This window comes from Lepidochelys kempii, chromosome 7 (genome assembly GCF_965140265.1).
Source record: "Lepidochelys kempii isolate rLepKem1 chromosome 7, rLepKem1.hap2, whole genome shotgun sequence".
Lineage (NCBI taxonomy): Eukaryota > Metazoa > Chordata > Testudines > Cheloniidae > Lepidochelys > Lepidochelys kempii.
The window spans coordinates 77060983-77084939 of NC_133262.1; the positions used below are offsets into that span (position 1 = coordinate 77060983).

Here is a 23957-nt window from a genome sequence, read left to right on the forward strand (position 1 = left end):
GGATGCAGGAGGGGGTGAGGGGTTGGGCTCTGAGAGGGAGTAGGAGGGGGGCGCTTACCTCGGGCAGCTCCCGAAAGTGACTGGCACATCCTTCTGGCAGAGGCTCCTAGGCGTGGGGACAAAGGGGTCTCCGTGCACTGGCTCTGCCCACAGGCACCATACCTGCAACTCCCATTGGCCACAGTTCCTGGCCAATGGGAGCTGCGGAGTCTGTGCTCAGGGTAGAGGCAGTGTGCAGAGACCCGCTACTCCTCCCGGGGCCATAGGGACATGTTGGCCGCTTCTGAGAGCGGCGCGGAGCCAGGGCAGGTAGGAAGCCTGCCTTAGCCCTGCTACGCTGCTGGACTGTTCATGCACAAAATCTCCTTGTTTGGCTGCAGTACCTCTGGAAGATAGAGCCTGATTCCGGGAGACTCCCAGTGAAACCAGGAAGGTTGGCAACCCTACCTCCTGCACACAGGATATTCTCAGGTGGCCATTGGCACTCGTTGTAAAGCTCTTTACATTTCCAGAATGGTGTAGAGGGCCTTAGACTAAATGAGAATTGGGCCCCCTTTTTGTCTACAAACTAAGTGGAAATGTTAGTGTATTTCCTAAACATTCCTAAACAGATATACAATATAAAGATTTAAGTCAAACAGCTTAAGAGATCCATTAGGAATGTAACAGGTATGCCACATTTTTGCAACGATTAATATTGTTAATTTATTGAAAATGCTGAAGTGAATAATACAAGTATTAATATTAAAATCTTAAGACTTTTTCAAACATATGCCCTGCTATCATGATGTATTTTTCAGAGCAATGGCTTCCCAGTACGGCACAAAAACAATGTAACACTATCATCTATCACAATATGGAGATCTAAAATCTTCTATTACATGAACTAGTCGACTGTCAATTCCAATGCAAGCACACAGGCAAATCTACTGTATTTGTAGAAAACTTCCTGAAAGTAATGCAAGAATTTTACAGTGGGATGAGGTGAATTCACAAAACCCCCAACACACACCACTGGCCAAGCCAAATTGGCTAAATTACAGCCAAAGGTATTTAAGTTAATAAAATCCTATTGATTTAACTGACCTGCAGCTTTCTCTTGCATTTACATCTTTAGAATATGCAGCATGAGCCAAAACTAGAATCTCTAATGCAAATCCATTTGCATTTCAGGTGTGCATTTGTGTGGAATTTCAATCTCCAGAAGTGAACTCATCATTCTGGTTTTGAAAACAGGGGTTTGGCCACTGACAAAATCTTGAGAGAATGGATGATCGTGTGAGATTTCTGTCATCATGGAACAATCTTGCAAGATCTGACGCCTTTGAAACCAAATCTGAACATCAGTGCAAACTCAGCCTCACCTCATATCTAAACACTGCCTTTTAAGCCCCTCTGTTTACAATAGCACTGATGTTCAGAAGTAGGCACTCTAAGGCATAACAGCAGCACAATAATATACACTGTGAAGTCTACTTTCTTTTCTTGTACTTGTACTAGTTTATACTTGTATTAGTACTTGTATTGATATGATTTCTGTTCCAAAAGAATTCATGTCAAGGTCAGCTTTTCTATGACAAAACATTAGCCATGGTCTGTTCTTCAGTGGCTTTTGAGTTATTTGCATTTGGTACTGCATTTTGTGACGGTATGTTAAAAGTGGAACCTACTGGGCACTAGTTTACTTTGTTTTTTCCAAGCATGGCATGTTGAACATTACATACTAAGTTATCTTAAGCAATCCTAATAAAGCAGCTGAAGATTTCAGTGTTTAATTAGGATCTATCAAAACTGAGTTCCATTTACAATTTATACAGTCTCATACACCGAACTACACTCTTTTGAAAATAGCCACAAATAAAGTAGCAGTAAAGCAATTTCATTTAGTAGAGCATTTGAGCTGTGCAATGCAGATTATTACAGATCAGCATTCTACCAGGGTGACCAAAGGTATGAGGATGTACTTAGTAGTCTGGGAGCCCTTTTTGTCACAGTTTAATGGGATATCTATTTGGCATTGTCAGCAGGTGGATGATAATTACCATCAGCTGTTTACAGCTGCTTCTTGGGGGAGGGGAGCCTTCAGGAAAGCATGGTGTGCAAAATCAGGTCCAGCCAACTGGATTAATTCCAGCCAGATGAGAAACGTTGCATTTTATTTTTTTTTAAAGTTTCATTTCACCCCTTCCCCACTCATTTTAAATGTTCGGGCAATAGAAGAGGGAAGGAGAGGGGAAGGGGAAGGGGAAAGAAGGTATATATGTTAACATTTGACCCAACGGTATAATGTAGATAGGGTGACATATGTCTTTTCAAAGGCCTCTCCTGAAAATACTGAAACCCTCAACTGTCAGGGAAGTAAACCTTTATGCTGAACCCATAGCACGATGATCTACAAAAAGGCATCCTGTTTGGACAAAGTTAGTCTAGGTATTATTGAGATGCATACAAACAAACTGCTTACTGGAACATATAGCAGAAATGTAATGCCCACCCCAGCAACTCCCCACTCAAAAACTGCTTTTCAGATTTTGCTATAGAGCTGCTTGTCCCAAGATTGGGTGTAAGAAAAAGACATTTCCAACTAACTTCATTAGTTAAACACCATTTTGTCCTGTGAGGTTGATATTAAATCAAGATGGACCCATATACATTTTCTTCTACATAAGCAAGAAATGATGACACATATTCTTCTGTCTACTCAGGAGGTAACATGAGCGCTTTGTAATGGGGTATGTGAGTTGCCACTTCCAGTTTTCCTTTTTAATGGCTTCCAGTTACCTGAAGCTGATGTAAGCTAGCATGCAGAATTACATGCCATATTTTGGTAGCTAGGAAATAACGTGACTGCATGCAATGAGAACAGCAAAAGTGTTTCCTTGTGTCCTTGGCTAATGCTCCCAAGTCCTAAGGCTGTGTTATGAGTTACCCCTTTTGGGGCACAGTGTACTTGAGCAAAGACTTGCTGCAATATTTTCAAGTTCAGGACACTGGCTGTTTATTTGGGATTGTACAGTCATGTAGCAAGTTCAATAGGACTTCTGGCTTTTTCGCCATATATTTCAACCTCACTTATAAATAGAAGCCACCAATAAAGTAAAATAGAAAAACGAAAGGGACCCAACCTGTTTGAAAATCGTAGTCCATTCCCAGCTCTCTAGGTGAGCTGTCTTTTAACAATATCCTCCCAGCTTCCAGCCACTTGGATTTAGGTATTACTTCTGCCTCACAGAGAGGCAGAAAATTGTACTAAGCCCTTTTTTACCTTACAAAGTGACCCAACTAACTTCTCTCCCCTGCTACCCCCAAAGGCCCACAGGCCTTTTCTCTTTAACCAGGCAAACAGTATACCATTGAGTATATCCAACATTTGCAAACACTCAGCATAATCAAAGTAAAGGCCTACATAAAAATTACTGAGTCCCTTTCCAAAAATCCAGGATTGAAGAACTGCAACAAAACAAATTAAATTGAAGATAGAGTAATGAAGAGCTCCTAACAATGTGGTCCAGCCCACAGGTGCCAATCTCAGGAAACACACACCATGTCTCTGCATTCCACAGTCATAGGCAGCAAACCAACTTCAGGTATGTAGGCTTGTTTAGATAATGAAAAATCTAAGGTAAAATCCCTTCTTAGCCTAGGTTTTCCCATAGTACTTCTAATTCTCTCCCATATGACACAGTTCCCCCATCCAGCATATTGCCACAAGCTAGTTTTTATTTCCACTATGCCTCCGGCTCTTGTACATCTGATTGTTGTCCCCCTCTGTGGGTGGAGGCATTCTGCAAACAATTTTAGAATTACTTTAAGCCATCGTACTTCACTGTTATTTCAGTTGCACCGATAAGATTCTCTGCACAGAACAGGCAAAAAATACTTTATGCAAAACATGTTAAATCAGCCACAAAAAGATGGACCTCCTAGCAATTTTCTCAACCTGGAAGCAGACTCCATTCCAGCCCCTTCTTCTCTCCAGGGAAAACAAGTGAATCTTGCAGCAGCACATCATTAAGGTCACTAACAGTTGACCAAGATATGTGTGTGTGTGTTACACTGCCAGTCAGGAATTTTCCATAAAAATGTTTTTTCAGCAGACAATTAATCTCCCACAAAATCTAAATCTCTCGCAGAAAAAATTTAAATGTGCAGAATTTTTTTTAATTTTCCATTGGGAAATTACAAATTAAATATTTCATCCTGGGTTGAGTCAAATCAAATTGAAATATTGTTTTGTTGAACTGAATTTCAACATTTCATGACTGGACTACATCTCCCATGGTGCACTGTGATCTCATCTCTGGTTGAACCACCTAGTGAGTCATGGGTGATGTAGTTCTAATGGGAACCCAGACCATATAGGAGTATGGGTCCATGAGGCATCTGAACTACAGCCCCCATGAGATATCAAAGCCATACAGGGGGATACAGATTCATGTCAAGCCAACCCAAAATTAAATGTTTAAATTTGTTTGAAAAAGTTGAAATTAAATGTTTGAATATTTCTTAATATACATTTTTCCAAACTTTCTGTTCTGTAGGAAATACTGATATTTTAAATTTTTAACTCAATTCAGAAATTTATGAAATATCGAAACTTCCCATGGGTTGGAAATTCTGATTTTCAACCAGCTCCAGTGCACATGTATTGCAGATGTAGGGAAGTGATGCCAAGGACACCTCATGAAGAATGTCCTGTCATCAGCCCTATTCTGTTGAAATGGGAGGAGAGAGAGAGCTTTTTGTTTGAACAACTTGGGTGTTCAGCACAGTATCACCTGGGTAGAGTCACAGTCTCAGGTAGCTGGGACTCAAACTATTTAAAGTTTTATAGATCGGAATCCACAACAAACTTCACGTGGAAATCACCTTGTAGCCAGTGCACATCCCAGAACACAGATGCAATGTTCTTTCACCAGGTCAATGTGCTTAATGTACATACTCCCACATTTTGCTGGAGCTAAGGTTTCTAAATAATTTGAAGGGGTAGCTCCATGCAGAAGTCAGCCTCATAGCATCTTTCATTGAAAGATCATTAATAGATCTTTACAAACCTTAATTATTCATACCTCAACATTGCTACAAGGTAATCTACAGTCTAGAAATCTATTTATAGCCATTTTCAGTTTTATCTTTTATTTCCAGTACGAAAATAAGGAAGAAAATTGACTTTTGATTTTCCAGTGTCTTATCAAATGTCAAGAGAATACTAGGTTTAAGACACATATCAAAGCATACTGCATTCTAGATGCTTGTGTAGCTGGCCACTGGGAATGCAATCACTCTGCTATTGCACAGAACCCTTATTTTATCTCCCATAAGGCTTAAAATACATATTGTTGTGTTCCCCTCTTATACAAACTATTGCCTCTCTGCATCTGCACTGGGATTTTGCTACCAGCATCCCGGAAATGGTCTTGCCATACATAGGATATGTTTACACTGCAATTAAAAAGCCATGGCTGGCCCGTGCCAGCCGACTCAGGCTTGCGGAGCATGGGGTGCTGGGTTGTTTAATTGTGGTGTAGACATTTCGTCTCAGGCTGGCAGTTAAACAGCCCCTTAGCCCGAGCTGTCAGGGGCCAGCCGTGGGTGTCTAATTGCAGAGTGGACATACCCATAGAGTTAGTAGTTGTTCACACATAAATAACATTACTCATAACATACTCATAAATCTTATAGATATAGATTATCATTTGAACAGACTTTCCATTACTAGTCACTTTATACTTAAGATCTTTATACTTAAGATCTGTCCCTTCCAGAATTAAAATATTATGCATCTTTGGGAGGAAAGGATCTACTTCTGGATTTCAAACTAATGTTTTCTGTAAGTGCATTGAGCACCAATATGATCAAAGAGGGCTGAGTGACAAGCTTTGATGCACTCAGACTTTTACTAGAAACTGTTCCTTTCTCCACAGGGCCCTCTGACTGCGGTATCAGCACCTTCCTAGATGTCCTGGCTGAGTATAATATAGTCTTCGGGTATTCTCACACACCACCAGATGATTTCTCTCGGAACATGGTCATAAGCCTTCTCAAAATCCTTTTTTCTCTATAATTTTCTACAAGCAATCTTAATGCAAAGATAGCATTAAAACTGGCACAAATCCAAACTGACTGTGACTGTTCTATACTATAAAGCATAAAATTGTCAATTGCATTTTTTGTCCATAAATTGGACAAAACAATACATCAGCATACTGTACACAAAAGATATATCTGCCATACTCACATTGGTAATATGCCATTGAACTACCAAAACTAAATGGCTCTGTTTGACACATTTAAATACTAAAAAAAGGTAATGATTTCAAAGTATGATAATGCAAATTTGCCTTTTCAGATTCTACATTTCCAATTGTGTTTGTTTGTTTGTTTGTTTGGGGAGGGGATTTCCTGAGTTAAAAAATGTATTAAAAGAACAGATTCTGACACCCTTACTCCCTTTCATAGTATCTTAGATCCTGATCTTACAAGGTAAAACTGCAATATCAAATAAAGGTTGGCAGCCTCCTCAAGTCATCGCACTGAAGTAAGATACTACTCAAAGTGAGGAAACATTAGCCAAATGCAAGTTATGCTTTAGTCAAGCCCAAGTTATTGAGCTCTATACAGGGATAACTGAATGAAATTTAGTAACCTGCGATATACAGGAGGTCAGATTAAATGATCTAGTGGTCCCATCTGGTCTTAAACTCTAAGAGGTATCAAAATCTGTCTGAAAGTGATTGCTAGTAAATATTGGGTCATTTGTCAACCCAGCTTCTAGTTCTGGAGGTGGCAAGGATCCTACCAGAAAACTGAGTAATCATTATTATTGTCAAAGGACTGAAAGTGCAAAGCCAATATGTTCACTGTGCTAAGGCTCCCTGTTGTATTATTGGTACTTTTAGTATGCTCGGCTTTGTTTGCTTTTTACTCTATTTACAGTATTTGTTATTAAAAATATGGTATTTATCATTTTGAGAGCAGGGTTTTGTTTTTCACTCCATCGTTAACAGTAGTTGTTGGGAAGAGAAACTATGAGCAGGGCTGGAGTAGGATGCATTCTGGCTTGAGTCACCAAGAGAAAGTTGCTGACCATGTCTAACATTTGTTGGGAGTTGGGGAAGAAGACAGAGAATGACCTAATTTCAGTGGATGAATGTATGTTGTTTTCATTTCAAATCTCTTCTAACTAAGCCAGTCTTGCAGCAGCATGAGGAAATCTGTGAGAACAAATTACAGCAGTTGCGCATGTTTTGATGGTGAAGGTAATCCTATTGCAGCAAAAGGCACTTTTCTTAACAATAGGCCAAAGCCTTAGAAGAGCTGAAGGTCTACAGATCCATTAACTTAACTGGAAATTATCTATGCTCATGTTTTGTCTCCATGTTAACTCATGAATTTCCTTCCAGTAAGCATGTTACACAGCTTTGATCAGGGTGCAGGAAGCTTTCTTCCAATAATTTGCAATCATTGAATTATGCAGGCCAGTTAACAGCCAGGCTTGGACAACAGAAAATAAACCATCCATAAGAATTCTGTGGCTTTTCTGATAAAAACAGGCTAGCCTGAGGCCAACTGCTATCTTGTGTCCTTCTGCTAACTATCCTTCAGAGAGCTCCTTCTGTGATCCAAACCATAAATGTAACCAAAAAAACCAAAAACAAAACAAAAAGATTTTCATTCCTAATATATGCCTGCTCAAGTAGGAAAAGACAGATGTTTTGAATATGATTACATAATGGGGAAATGTTTTGCCAAGAGCCAAAAAAAAATCGCCTAAGACTTTTCCCTGTTAAACAACTCAATCATGGTCTTTCTGCACTGGTCATGTCTCTATCGCTCATATGATAAAGGGGCCACAATATTACGCTCTCATGAACATGTCCCTATAGGCTGCCAGAACTTTTTTATTTTATATAAACTGTGATCCATTGCTCACAAATAAATAAATAAATTGCTTTGGGACTCCGGGAGACTCTCCCTCCTGGTTGCAGCTTAACTATACATTTCTTCTGCCATTGCATCTGGATCTATCCTTAAGTGCACCCCCGACATCTGGCTTGCAGACCTCTTCTGTCTTCGATGATAAATAAATTATCATACATTTACATACCTCTGTGTCAGTGCTACCTGAATCTATAAGCTCAAAGACTAAAACATCTCGTAACATTAATTTACAACTAAGCAAACTGAGGAGAATTTTGAAAGAAACATTCCTGCAGCCTTTCAGATTCAGTTTCTCAATTCCAAAAATCCTGTCAAAATGATAATTTGACAAAAATTAATCCTCCAAGTGCATACAGAAATCCCCTTTCTTCCTAGACCACACTGACAAATAAGTGTCTAAAGTGCTGACTTGGGATATCTCATTGTCAACATCAGTTGCACTGGCAAACCATTACCTGTTTGGTCCATTTTTGACATCCTCAGCATAATACTGATAGTGTGTACTCACAGAGATCACTGAAAATTCTGTACTTTCCAGTTAGACGGCTATAAAGGACTCTAAAATGCCATAGCTGGTAAATACAAGAAAATTTCAAAACTTGTTACAAAGGCTACTTAATGCTCCTTTTATCTTCAGCAGGTTGGAAATCATTGTTTTGCTGTTTTACCTAACACTGCAAACTCTTGCCTGGCTACAGTGCATTCTTTTCAGGTTCAACTGTTGTTGAGATTTTAGAAAGCTGCCCTTTTAAAACAGAATGCAAATCTAGTGAGTCACATGAGTTATGAGTATTCTGACCCTTTGTCTAATAAAAAGTTTGAATGACACGTTCTCTCAAAAATTTAAACACAGGTGAGAAATTAAAAACTGTTGCTGGCCTGTCAGTTCTGTGTCCTAAGGGAAGGTTGTCAAAGGTATAAATGGCAGTCAGACACTTAACTCCCATTGAAAGTCACTGCCTATCAATGGGAATTTGTCATCTAATGTCCATTTCTACCTTTGGGGCACTGTGTTGCGGTGGCTCCATTAAATGTCCCATTAGCAGTGCTGCCCACCTAAGGCAGGCTAGTCCCTACCTGTTCTGATACCGCGCTGCGCCCCAGAAGCAGCCAGCAGCAGGTCTCACTCCTAGGCGGGTGGGTGGAGGGAATGGGGCTCTGCATACTGCCCCCACCCCGAGCACTAGCTCCACACTTCCATTGGCCGCTTCCAGCCCTTACCCCCTCACCCCAACCCTCTGCCCCAGCCCTGAGCTCTTCCACACCCCAAAGCCCTCATCCCCAGCTCTGCTGGGTCGTGGACATCAACAATTTTCTTTAACCAGGTCGCCAGAAAAAAAGTTTGAAAACCACTGCTCTAAGCTATTATCCTGTGTTATTTACATGTCATGATGGATACTAAGGAAACTAACATCAAATAATTAGTGATTTAACCAGAGTGATGACAAAACCATATAAATGTGCACCTGACAACACAACAAAGAATGTTCACAGTGGTTGGCGCCTGATCCCACCCACTGAGTTCAGCTGGATCTATCAAATAACTCTGCATTTGCTTGCATACAGATAGCACTGAAGCAGAGAACAATTTGTTGTGTTAGTTATGGGAAAACGTCTGCTGCTGTGAACATTGTGTTGTGTATTGAGCTAGGAACAGCTAAAATAATTCCTAATTTCAGAACACTACAAAGCTGATACCTTTCTGATCAACATTCAGTATACAACTTCCTGTATGTACATTAACACTGAATGAGAAAAGTTACTTTTGTGGAAGGAGAAATCACAGTACTACAGAGATGATTTGTAGTGCAAACTTCCATAACCATCCTATCAGAGATCTTTGTGTGAAGAGACAAGGTTCAGTAGTGAGATAATTCAGGGCAAATTCACATTGCACAATGTCATTGACATCAGTTGTATTACTCAAGGAATAAGATATTATTATTAAATGTAAGTGTAGCAGAATTGAGCACTTGATTATGTATTGATTCAAGGAAAATAGAAAGTATCATCAATTAAAATTATCTGATACAGAAGGAAGACAACAGACATGAGCTTCATATTCCTATGTTGACAACATGGCATTTCTGAAGTTCATTCTAAACTCCAGGAAGGGTATTCTCTTGATACAGCAGTCTTGACTCTGTCGTGATTTTTATGTACAGCTAAAATATTTCCATCATTCACTCCTCAGTATAAAATAAATCACTTGCCTTCATTACTGTTACAGCAGTCACAAAGAGATAGAGGTAAACAGGGTCTGCTTAGAAGTGTTTCTTCTGAGGTTTATATTCACCTCAAGATAACAACGCTCTCTAATGTGTTAAACACCAGGGGATGGTATTGATATATTCCCTGCAGTCTTTCTCTCAGAAACGGACTACCTGATAAGCTGTAATAATACAATGTAGAGATAATTTCAGTGCAGCCCAAGATCAAACTTCAAGTTATATTCCATCATTTCAGCGTCAAAGTCACATTCTACAGATCACAGAATCTAGACATGGATTTGATCATCTACTCCATCTCCCTGCCAGTGAACCCTAGTGTATGTATCTCATTTCAGAAACAAGAATTAGAGTCTATTTTCTTGGGGGAAAAAATCTCAAAGTTTATGCCGGCAAAACCCATGGATGGTTTTTTTTCCCACCTAACACATAACACTAGGTACAAGCATTCCAACTGAATGGGAGATGATATATAAAAAATATTTGCAAGATTCCATAGTATGTTTTAAACAGACACAGTTTATTCACTCAGAATCAGCACTTTCAAACAAATACATAAACTTGTTCCAGGTCAGTCTGGATTAAGTGGAAGGTGTTGGTAATAAGTATAGTGAACTGAATGTAAATGCAAGCATAACATACATATGAATTCCCTAAACATATTGCAGTAAGCAAAATATATGAGAGTTTACAATACAGGAGATCACGAAGCCATGGTAGCAACTCTAGTGTTAAAGCTAAAAACAATGAGGAGTCCTTGAGGCACCTTAGAGACTAACAAATTAATTCCAGTTCTGCAGTTTCTCGGTGAAGTCTGTTTTTGACTAGCCATCACCCACAGCCCCCAACTGAAACCTCTCCAGCGCATCATCAAGGATCTACAATCCTGAAGGACAATCCCTCACTCTCACAGATCTTCGGAGACAGGCCAGTCCTCGCTTACAGACAGCCCCCCAACCTGAAACAAATACTCACCAGCAGCTACACACCACACAACAGAAACACTAAGCCAGGAACCAACCCCTGCAACAAACCCCGTTGCCAACTCTGTCTGCATATCTATTCAAGGGACACTATCATAGGACCTAACCACATCAGCCACACCATCACAGGCTCATTCACCTGCACATCTACCAGTGTGATATATGCCATCATGTGCAAGCAATGCCCCTCTGCCATGGACATTGGCCAAACCGGACAGTCTCTACGCAACAGAATAAATGGACACAAATCAGACATCAAGAACTGTAACATTCAAAAACCAGTAGGAAAGCACTTCAGCTCTCTGGACACTCAATAACAGACTTAAAAGTCACCATTCTTCAACAAAAAAACCTTCAAAAACAGACTTCAGTGAGAAACTGCAGAACTGGAATTAATTTGCAAATTTGACACCATCAAATTAGGCCTGAATAAAGACTAGGATTGGCTGGGTCACTACAAAAAATAAATTTCCCTCCGTTGATAATCACCCCTTCTTGTCAACTGTTGGGAATGGGCCACATTCACCCTAATTGAATTGACCTCGTTAGCACTGACCTGCCACTTGGTAAGGTAATTCCCATCTTTTCATATTCTGTATATTTATACCTGCTTACTGTATTTTCCACTCCGTGCATCTGATGAAGTGGGTTATCACCCACAAAAGCTTATGCCCAAATAAATTTGTTAGTCTCTAAGGTGCCACAAGGACTTCTCGTTGTTTTTACTGATACAGACTAACACGGCTACCCCTCTGAAAAGTGTTAAAGCTGTTTCTAACTTTCCATTAGATGCCTGATTTTGACTCCATTCACCAAACTCTAACTTTATCAATAAAAATAATTCTGCCTGAAAGTACTTGTGTGTGGTCTTCTATCAGAACAGAATTGCTTAAGATCATTGGAAAGTAATTGGACAAAGCATTAATGAGATAGGAGTCTGAAAAAGAGATAGAGGCACTTAGGTATTTCTGTTTTTTGTTGTTGTTTGTTTTTTGTAGGAGTTTCTTGAAATCTTCTGGACTCTGTCTCACAAACAGCTTAGGCCAAAAAATAACAAATAAGGCTGATGAAAAGTGCTATATTGGAGAAAGACACTACACTAACTCCTAACTTAACATCCTCCAACTTAACATTGTTTCAAAGTTACATCACTGCTCAATTAGGGAACATGCTCATTTAAAGTTGTGCAATGCTCCCTTATAACGTCGTTTGGCTGCCTGCTCTGTATGCTGCATGTAAGATTTTGTGGAAGAGCAGCAATTTTACGAGAGAGTATTGCACAAGTTCCTCTTCTCTGCCTCTTCCCCCTCCCTCCCAGCACTTCCCCCACCACCAAACAGCTGTTTGGCAGCGTTTAGGACTTTCTGGGAGGGAGGGGGGGGAGCAGGGAAGCATTGCGTCTCCACTCATCCGCCTCCCTCCCAGAAAGTCCTAAGCGCCGCCAAACAGCGACTTTCTGGGACTTAGGACTTTCTGGGAGGGATGGGCAGGAGTGAAGAAGTGCCGCATCTCCACTCTTCCCCTCCCTCCCAGAAAGTCCTAAGCCTGCCAAACAGCTGTTTGGCAGCGCTTAGGACCTTCTGGGGGCGGGGAAGGAGCGGGGATGTGATGTGCTCCAGAGAGGAGGTGGAGTGGGAGTGGGAAGAGGTGGGCATGGAGTGGGGATGGGAAGAGGCGGGCCTGGAGCATCCCCCAGCAAAGTTGGCGCCTCTTCTTCTCCGGGTAAGCTGCCACTGCTGCTGCTAAGGTGCTTCCTAGTGTTCTTGCCTGCAGTGGGCTGTGCCTGTGTGGGGTAAGCCAGGGGCCCTTCCCAACCACAGTACTGTACTGTACTGTACAGCACATAATGCCTTTTGTCTGCCCCCAAAAAATTTCCTTGGAACCTAACCCCCCGCATTTACATTAAATCTTATGGGAAAATTGGATTTGTTTAACATCATTTCACTTAATGTTGCATTTTTCAGGAACATAACTACAATGTTAAGTGAGGAGTTACTTTATTATTATTATCCAATTATGTCCACAAATAAGACTGATGTCACTGAGGATTTAATTTTAAAGTTACTGACTACATTTTTTAAAAACTTTGCTCATACAGCATAGGAATCTTACAGAATTTATATACTCCATGGGGACCTCAGGTGGAATTTACAAACCCTGCCATGGGCAGGGATCTCCACCTGACCTCGGACTCCTGCATACCTCGGCAAAGGGAGCCTCTAGCCTGAGTAACCTTCACAGTTTATATGAGAGAGACTGATGCTGGGGAAGCCATGGAGCTTATTCACTCCTCAGGACTAGAGAAAGATGCCAAGACTATGGAAACTGTGGATCTGATCTGCTCAGCAGGCATAGGAAGCACTACTGGGTCCAGTGGCCTCCTGTGGTGGCCAGCAGCTCTGTAGCATGAATTCGGGAGTGGGGGCAAGGGGAGGGGATGAAACTCTGTGCGAAACATTAATTCTAGGCAAATTCTGCATTGCGAAGTGGTGCAGAATTCCCACAGGAGTAGAAAAAGAAGGAAAACAATACAAGCTAATTTTTGCCACTGAAGTGAACATCACTGAATGTAAAGAACAGATATGTTGAGCAAGAAGGTGAATTTTCACATAGTCACTTTTCAGTATAGAACTAAACTAAAATTCTCCTGGCTTTCAAAGGTTGCTATATGACCACAACAATTTAGAATGGGGTTTTTACAAGACCCTAAGGGTGTCCCTTTGGAGGATCTTTTGAAAATCTCAGTCTCAATTTTGTTTCCGTAACTGTTTGCAACCTTAATCAGGTTTGTTATCTGGAGTTTCAAACTGATTTGATCTGTTTCATTCTTATCTGGAAAATACTAGACTGCATTTCTGAATCCTAGAATGAAATATACCAAGCAAATATTTCAACATCATTGGTTTTTAAGAGAATAAAAATTACTTTTAATGATCAATGTCATCAAATTAGACTAAATAGTTCAACTTCTTTACTTATGTTTTAGCACAATACAACAAAGTGGAAAACTAATTTTTTGTTTAATGGTTTGACTGAAGATCAGGTTATTCTACATTTCCAGTAGTGAGCTCTGAATAGCTGACAATGTTACCTATCATCCATATTTTAGTAGTAGTAGCTCCCCTTAGCATTTGATGATGTGTATAGGACAAGTCAGCAGTAAAGTAACAATAATCAAAAACATCACTTCTGAAATAGCAAATCTACAAGCTATGGACTACTAGATCCTATTTTCCCAGTACAACCAAAACATCCATTGCAGCCTGTGGGAGATTCAGATATGTAGGGAATGAGAATCAGAACCTATAATGAATAGCATTTCTAGAAGCAGAATTAAGAAAAAAAATTACTATACCCTTTCTGCACAGATCTTTTCCATAGTTCAGTCCATCTCAGTTAACTAGATCTTCTGCTTAAACCATCATATCATATACCAACAGAAAGACTAGTTTCTACTCAGCTGCTAACAAAGCATTGGCTAACAACAGTAAATGCCATTCTGTTGTGACAATGATCATGCAGAATATGCAGTGGGTCAGCACACTTCCAAAGCCAGTGCTCTAGGGCATAGTGATTTTAACCTCAGCCTAGGCACCTACACACATTGCACAAAATGTAGCAGGACTGCACTAACTTCCAAAGTATCCATGCTTAGATATGGTGCTTGCAATGATTCATTGTACTATGAAAAAAGAAACAAGATGGTCTAACATGCGCTCTTTGTAATTATCAAACCTCAAAATAACATTTGATATGCTTTTTTTTGCTTTTGAAATCTTATGCATATTTTGGTAATTGCATTCTGCATTACTGTGTATATCACACACATGTTTGTAGTAATGTGAGAACTATTAGGAAATATGCCAGACATTTTCATCAGTAATTCACACAGAAGTATGTTGCTAACATTTAAACCCTGCGTTGGAGTTCTTAAACATAAATAGTATTAATGCAGCAGAAGTGAAATATTAGAGTTTAGTACACTTTTTTTTCACTTTTAAAATTTGTATTATATTAGGGTTCTCCTTAACACAAGAAAATGTAAAGCAAGAGTGTCCACAAGTAGGAGGGCAATTAGAAACAGTTTTTAAAAAGCAGTTAAGATTATGAATTTGCTCACAGAAGTAAGTTTCCTTCACAAAGGACCCTTAAAAGCTGTATATTCTGTTTCTATACTTGAGCTAAATAAGCATGGATTTTTTTTTTTTTTTACTTTATACAACAAATGCTGGAAAATTAGTTATTAAGCATTTCTTGACTTGTCAGTGCATCTGTTTTCTTGGGAACTCTTAACTTTCCTTCAAAACTTAAGATCATTTAAATAAATTCTGGGAATCTGATTGCTGTTATTCCAAGTAAATTAAATGAGTTTCTCATATTATAACATAAAAATAGCCACACTGGAAACAAAGGGAGCTGAGCAATTAACAGGCAGCAGTTTCATTCCAGAATGAAGAGGTTTACTAGTACCTAAAAACAATATTACACCATACAGTATTAAAATGGATGAACAAGGTTTTGACGTTATTTCTTCAAAAGATAAATTCCTTATTCTAAAGATTTATAGTAGTGTCTTTAAAAAGACAGGACTGTAAACAAAACTTTCAACCTTATTACATGCCTGACATTAAAAATATAGTTTACTATTGCACAATAAACAGATAAAATATCTTAATCTAACCAGGTCTCTTCCTTTAAGAAACTGCTTTAACAAAACAAAGTTCTTATTAATCTACTTTGTATTTATTGTTTGCATTGAAAGTTGAGTATACTTTTCATCAATAAAAGGAACAAACAGAAAACCAAAAAATTGCCATAATTTCTATGAAGATGATTTTTCATAGGGCAGGTTGCTCTGATATTGATCAGGAGTAAAGTACACATTTAAAAGAGCTCAATGCAATATTTTTTTCAGTGTGTGACATTTTTGCTAATATGCTGGTGATTGCTGAGTTATAAATTGTTGGAAGTGCTGCCTGTTAAATATTGTTGACCTTCAAGAGATATTTTACTCTTGATTCTACCAGGGCTACCTGAAAGGTAGTCAGACATTCCTCACTATTTGTAAGGGATGCCAAATTTTGCTGTAATCTCATGTGTTAAAGTTTTCAACATAGAGTAGCATGAAATACAATATTTTTTAAAAATCTCAGTATTATACTGAGTAATTTATAGACTAGAGTTCTGTTCCTGCAAACAGCACTACTGAGGTCAATGGGACAATTCATGTGAGTAAGAGTTATTTGTGTGGGTATAGGTTTGCAGGATGAAGTCCTACATCATTAACAGTCTCTCTTTCTAAACTGTACTGTCAAAATACAATTCAGTCAAAAAGAGGTAGTGATAAATAAAACTTGGAAAAAAATAGAAGCAGGAGTTTGCTTCTTTTAGTTGTACAAATTCCTTGAAGAAAAATATCAAATAATAAAATGATGGTATGTTAGAAGTAAATATATCCAGGTTATTTTAGGCCTATGGTACAGCATGAAACAGTACAAAACTCCTTCTGGAAGTGTACTAAGCATCCTCTTCAGAATATCCTGAGTAGGATATTCTTATAAAATAGAGAAAACACAAATTTCTGGATATTATCTGAATACCACATCAGTCTATAGTAAAAAAAACAAAAACAAATGTAGACACAAGGTACAACAAATAAAACTAAATGTATTTCCTCATCTGTAATTTTTTGTTTCATATACTTAAAGATATTAAGTACTATTATAATAAATTAGATAATCAGATTTTACTTTCATTTCAGAATCTGCAATGGCTTACTTGTTCTGGGAAGCATTCTCCCTCTTCCACTGCCATTTTCTGTGACCAGATATGAAACCTGATGACTCAATTAGTTAACACTTGGGACTCTGCATCACAGCTAAAAATAGCTGCCGGCAGGAAGTACAGATCAGTTTTTATTAAAGAACTAAGCATGGTCACTTGTTTGACTTCCCTTAACTATAATAACTGTAGAAGCAAGTGATTGTCAGTGTTGTAAGATTATTAGGCTTGCAACAGACCATGTCACAGGATTCCTGGCTGGTTTACCATATTTGTAGGCTCCATCATTCCCTGTATGTGTAATCGGGATGTCTAGAATACCAAAAATAGCTGTAGAATCAGCTGGTTAGAGCACTAGGGTTGCTTGGAATCACTCCTGAAACAAGCTTTTGTCATTTTGCTTATCAGCTCTTTCCTTTGTAATGCAGACTACTTTGAACTATTTCTAAAAGCAACAATAACATCATTTTACACTCTGTGTTTTGAATACTGCACATGCCTGCTTCCTCCCTGGTAATTTTATATTTATTCTACTTTTGATGACTAATGATAAGAAATTTATGCTGTTTGTACTAGGGGTTGTTTTCCTGAACTAAAAGGCTATTTGTTATATTCTTCAGCTTCTATTTTACAGAAATTAAAAGTTGCAATAAAGCAAAATTGCTTCAGAGAGCTTCAATTAGATCTCTCAGAGTAAAATTCAGACTGGTCAATAGCAAAGGTCACTTCCCGTGCCATGGGAAGTCATCTAAAACATCAGGAGTTTTGTGTGTGCTTCCCTGCATTTATTCATGATCTTGGAGGAGAGGCAGTCCCTTCACTCTCTGATGAAGAAAGATTTAACATCTGGGTTAGATTTAGAACTGTTCATTCTGTTCTGTTCATCTCTACTCTATTGTTCCTTCATCTGATCTCACAAATAAGAGCTGCTGATTGACATGCAAATCTACAATCTGGCACTTGTGCACGACAAGAGAAACAGGATCAAAGGGGGAAAGAAAGGGGTAATAGTTTTGTCATAAAGACACAGATAATGTCTCCACTTGCCAAATAAGGAAATCATTGGGCTTAAGAGAATAGCTGCAATTTTGTATGCAAAGTGAGAGGCAGTGTGGTCAGTGGATACGCCACTGGATGGGGAACCAGGAGAGCCAACTCTGCTACTATCCTGCTGTTTGACTTTGGGCAAGTCACTCTCTCTCTCTGTGTCTCTGTTTATCGTCCTACCCTTTAGTCTATCTTCTTTATCTAGACTGAAAGCGTGTAGGACAGGTATTATCTGTATTACATTTGGACCATGCCTAGCACAATGGTACCCCCTCCCCACCCCAGGTGCTACCATGATAAAAATAAAACCTACAATTACATTGTCAATTTTAAAAAGCAGCAAATTTCCAGTTTAAAAACATCAGTTAATAAATACTGTGGGCCAGACCCTTAGCAGATGTAAATGGAAATAACCCCATTGACATCAGGTGTGTGCAGCAATATAATAGACATATTTTACACACACACCAAGACCCCCAATTCTGCAACTGACACTGCCAGCAGAAGTCTTGGTGATTTGCATGTGTACAAGGGTCTGTCCACGTGAAATCAGTTGCAGGAATATGGCCAAGTCTGTTTAAACGCATTTATCTTGCTGCAGTATCCATGGCTGAGCCCATATATCATAAGGCAGGTTTCAGTCCTCTGCATCTAGGCTACTGTGGCAAATCAGTGTTTTTTAAGTGGCCTTAGTGGTAGACGCTATCTTTGCAGTGTTCAGTATCTCTGTATCGTTTCTAATTCATTTTTGAAAAATCTGTTGTTAATTAATATTTTCATGAGAAGGACATTTTTTTAAGGAAAAAAATTGCCATTTAAAATTGGTAACAAGAATCTTCAAACCCTATGTTACCGCAAGGTGGCAGGTATTTCAAATGTTTGGAAGGCACTTGGGTTTTCCTCATTGTTGAAATGTTTTATCTCACAGTAAACCATGACCCTTTGTAATGTAATTTAGGCCCCAGTTCAGCAAGATGCTTACACATGCCTCACTTTAAGCATGTGAGTAGTCCCACTGAATACAATGGTACTGCACATGTGCTTAGATTATGGCATGAGGACCTTGTTGAATCAGGTGGACTTTAAAAGACAAAAAGATAAATGAAGGGGGAGATTTTCAAAGACACAAATGGCAGTTGGGTCCCTAAATCTCTTTTCTGCCTTTGAAAATCTATTTATGGGTGTGGAGGGATTAGATTTTTATTGGTAAATGTCAGGAAACATATACACTATACACACAGGTTTCAGTGTAACAGCCGTGTTAGTCTGTATTCGTAAAAAGAAAAGGAGTACTTGTGGCACCTTAGAGACTAAACAATTTATTTGAGTGTAAGCTTTCCAATGAAGTGAGCTGTAGCTCACGAAAGCTTACGTTCAAATAAATTGGTTAGTCTCTAAGGTGCCACTAGTACTCCTTTTCTTTTTACTATACACACACACACAAACCAATCAAAAAATATTTCCATTGATGACAATCAAAATTTATGATAAACAAAATAAGTAAAATGCTGCTTGAAAACTTGTTGGAATTTGAGATAAGGATATTTACTTTGTATATTTTAACATACGTTGACAATCTATGTTTTCACAGTTATAAAAATTTAACTTTTTGAATTTGTCTGACCTCCCTTTATTGTCCGACCCTTCCCAATAATTTCCCACAATTGTGAAAATTTAAATAAAAAAAAAACCAGAAAAAAAGCTTAAAATAAATATTGGTATTATCAGTTGAAATGATAAAAAGATAAAAATTGAATTCTGACAAGCTTAACTATTTACTGTTAGGATATAGATATTCAGGCCTGTCTGTAAAGGCCTATACTCTAAGAATTTAGGTGTATTCTTATCACTTGGCTAGTTATAGAGGTACAAAAGAAAGAATCAAAATCACTGTCTGCCAGTGTAAGAGCCTTCTCTTACTGTGACAGTCTGAGGCCCTGTGCTTAGGCTAAGGCCTTTGGCTAAGCAGCAGAGGCAGCCATAAGCTGGGAAGCGAACGGTCACATCCTCACATTCCAAACTAGTCACATTGAAATAAAGTGCTATTGGGCTGTTAGGAATACAATCCTGTCCTGATAATGCCTATCACCTCCAGAGAAAGGGAAGTGCCTAGAAAATATAAAAGGAAACTTAGTCTGATAGCATCCTGTCTGGCAAGAACTCACCTTTCAATAGTTGGGATGTGAAATCCTCACTTCTGTATTGTTTTGTCATTATAGTTCCCACTTTGCTATTGTTTGTCTGTATAATCTGTCTGGTTCTGTGATTGTTCCTGTCTGCTGTATAATTAATTTTGCTGGGTGTAAACTAATTAAGGTGGTGGGATATAATTGGTTACATAATCATGTTAGGATTGGTTAGTTAAATTTCAGCAAAATGATTGGTTAAGGTATAGCTAAGCGGAACTCAAGTTTTACTATATAGTCTGCAGTCAATCAGGAAGTGAGGGGGTGGGTGTGTGTGGGGGGGGGAGATGGGAACAGGGAATGGGGGTGAGGAAATTGGGATCATGTTTTGCTAAAGGGGGAAATGGGAACAGGGAATGGGGGTAAGGAAATTGGAATCATGTTTTGCTAAGGGCAGGAATGGGAACAGGGACACAGGTGTAAGGCTCTGTGGTGTCAGAGCTGGGAAGGAGGATACTAAGGAAGGAAACTGGAATCATATTTGCTGGAAGTTCACCCCAATAAACATCGAATTGTTTGCACGTTTGAACTTCGGGTATTGTTGCTCTCTGTTCATGCGAGAAGGACCAGGGAAGTAAGTGGGTGAAGGAATAAGCCCCCTAACATTTACATTCTTCCATAGCATGGGATGAAGAGAGATTCTGGATGCTGTCACCCAATCAACAGATATGAAAATAAAATGTTACAATCTCATGAAAATGGCAGATTTTATGTAGACAGAGGATTCTGTTAAACTGAATTGTAGAACTGTCCCTTTATATTATCATTGCCCCGCTCCCCAACCAGATGGAGGTTTGATGGTTACTGGCTTGGAAGCAACTTAAAAACAAAACAGCACATGGCGGAATTCAGCAGAAAGAAAAAAAATTTGCCAAGAGACACAAACAGTTTAAATATCTGCTGAAGATATAGAAAAGGCAACCTGAAACATTTTAAACCATAAGAGATGTGGGTATGATTAGCTACTCAGCTTCCAACAGAGGTAATTTTCATCCTTCTGGAAACTGTTAATGGCATTCAAAACTATCCTGAAATGCAAAGACTGTGCTGAGTTCCACAAAGGTAAATGATAAAGCACTTTGTGAAACTTCAGGTACCATTTTCTTAGAACTAAAAGCTGATAATTTGCATCAATAGAGATTTCCTGCAAATATCTTAAATCTAAAATCACCTGGATAATGCAGGCCATGGCTTTGAGTTTTATAAGAAACAGAGAAGAATCTTAACCATCAAAGGCCAGATTCAATGCTCACTGAAATCAATGGAAAGATTTGCTTTAACTTCAATCAGGCCCTTAAAGTATACCTCCTAATTATAAAACCACAGACATCATTGACATCCAAAATAAGCAGGAGTTTGCTTGTGAACAAGCTATTTGTTTAAATACTGCAAGGCTAATCATAATGCAAATATTATGTACGTTTTATACACTGTCCTACAAATGCTGCCAACATAATTCTCTTGCCATTAAAAAGCACCCACAGAATTAGAATTCACTTGGAATAATAAAATTGAACTTGTATGACAAAGTTAAGAGTGAGGAAAAAGAAAAAATCCTCCATAAAATATATACTGTTATGTAAAGGTCACCAATCAAACCAGATCAAATGAAGAAAAACTCATCCCAGACCCCATCTTCCGAAAGGTCAGCTTTAAGCTCCTCTGAAGCCTATTGTTCCTGGGAAGTTAATGTCTACAAATCTGGCAAGGTATATTTTCCTTTACTTTAATGAATATATTACCATTCCAAATAACTGAAAGCTTTGCAGAGTAAAAGGATAAATCCTACAGTTTATGCTCTGATTTTTGAAAACTCTGGTTTTATCAAATTTCCAGTGAACAAAAAGGAAGTAAATCTGTGGCCTCGGCCTGAATGCCTTTCCCATACCTGGGGCCAGACCTGAAACTCCGAAGCACTATTTCTACCTTTAAAGTCTAATCTAAGCTAGCATTGAGAAGTCCTAGAATACTTCCAAATGCCATACCTCTCAACCTGCCAAGGAATAAACATGGAATGTAATCTGTGACCAAGATCCAAAATGAGGGGGAGACAAGTGCGTGCATACACACCCCCCAAATAATTCATGCAGAAAACTTAAAACACTGTGGGATTCATTCCTTCTGGGTAAGTAACACTTTCTGTTATCTCTGTTGCATGATTTTTTTTTGGTGATGTAAATCATTTTCAACAGTAAAAGTGAGGGGACATCAAGTTAGTGTGGAATATAGTAAGTTTCGGAGTAAAATGACTGATAACTCTCAAAATGAGTGGTATTTGAGAGATTATGGCCAGCACATCCCATGCTCAAAGTTTCTGAACTCTCATGTACACGCCAAACCCAAAGTTTTAAAGACCTTATATTAGTTCCTTACATTTTCAGATTTATCTGCCAAATTCCATTCTCTTTAACAAATAACCTTGAAACTCTCACAGACTTCAAGAAGGCCAGGATTTCGCTATTCACTATTTGTAAATTTTCATGACTAAGTTCAATTCATCCCCCAGGTTTTCAATGGTCTTGAAGCAAAAGCATGAAATTGTCTTTCCCTCTCTCTTGGTAGTGGCCTCCCTGGCACCACTAGCATTGCACGAAGGGGAACAGTAACTAGCAGACAAGCCAAACTCTTTAGCTTCCTGTCCAAAAAGGACTTGTATATTACCAGAGGTACTGTCCAATGGGATTCCTTTTATGGGAATTTGTCAATCTTCCTCTTCTCAGTGTATTAATTCATTACTCTGAGAGTACGCCAGTCAGTTGGAATCTAAAATAATGTGATTTTGCAAAGCTGGTGCCATAAGGTCATATTTAGAAACCCCACAATCAGCTGATGGGTTGAAATGATGCTCAGTGCTATCACATTGTTAATGGTGATTTACTGCTGTCTCTCCTGCTCTTTATTTCATCAAACACTTGAGGAGAGAACTAAAGAGCATCAGGATTTAAATACATCATCAAATGGCTAACAAGAAAAGCAACATAAATTATCCCTTTCAGATTAATAAAAGTCAAAATAAACATTGATCATATGCACTAGAGTGACTTGGTAAAATTATCACAACAATGAGATGGAATGAGTATCTGAATAACCAGATTGAAAGTGAGAGACTACTGAAATGCTTGGATTTTTAAATGCTCCTTTCATTCAAAACAATGATCAGTGTACTCCACAGAAGATACCCTATTCATCAGATTATAAAGACCATCACCATGATAAACCTTTCAGAAAGAGTTGGGGCACAAAATCTTCAGGCTGGGAGAACCTTTTACAAAATCATCATTACTAACTGAGAACAATCCACATGATCAAAATCTGGGCAAATGTACCTCACCCTTGAAAAAGCAACATAATCAAAAAGCCAAAGACTGCGGACAGCTCTAAACTATGTAAAATCATAGGCCTCAAAATGGACTTATATGGAGCTAGACTGAAACAAATGGAGAGAGAAGATGACCATCGTTGGAAAGAAACAGGAGACATGATACTGTATCATAAAAACATAAGAATGGTCATACTGAATCAGACCTATGGTCCATCTAGCCTTGTATCCTTCAGACAGTGGCCAGTGACAGATGCTTCAGAGGGAGTAAACAGAACAGGCAATTTATCAAGTGATCCATTCCCTCTCATTCAATCCCAGCTTCTAGCAATCGGAAGGTTTAGTGACACCAAGAGCATGGGGTTGCATCCTGGACCATCTTGGCTAACGGTCATTGATGGACCTATCTACCATGAAATTATATAATTCTTTTTGAAACCAGTTATACTTTCAGCCTTCACAACATCCCCTG

The 23957-nt window shown here is 38.8% G+C and overlaps 1 protein-coding gene across 10 annotated transcripts in view; it reads right to left on the reverse strand.

The window, feature by feature from the left end:
• ANK3 (ankyrin 3) overlaps positions 1 to 23957 on the reverse strand; it is a 554708-nt gene that overhangs the window by 206392 nt on the left and 324359 nt on the right. The window contains exon 1 of one of the 10 annotated variants that reach the window (XM_073353400.1): positions 14508 to 14546. The exons of the other annotated variants lie outside the window; for them this stretch is intronic. Within the exon in view, the coding sequence (XP_073209501.1) occupies positions 14508 to 14531 (24 nt within the window). The 5' untranslated portion in view covers positions 14532 to 14546. Of the gene's footprint in view, positions 1 to 14507; positions 14547 to 23957 lie in introns of those variants that run through there. 10 annotated transcript variants of the gene reach the window in all.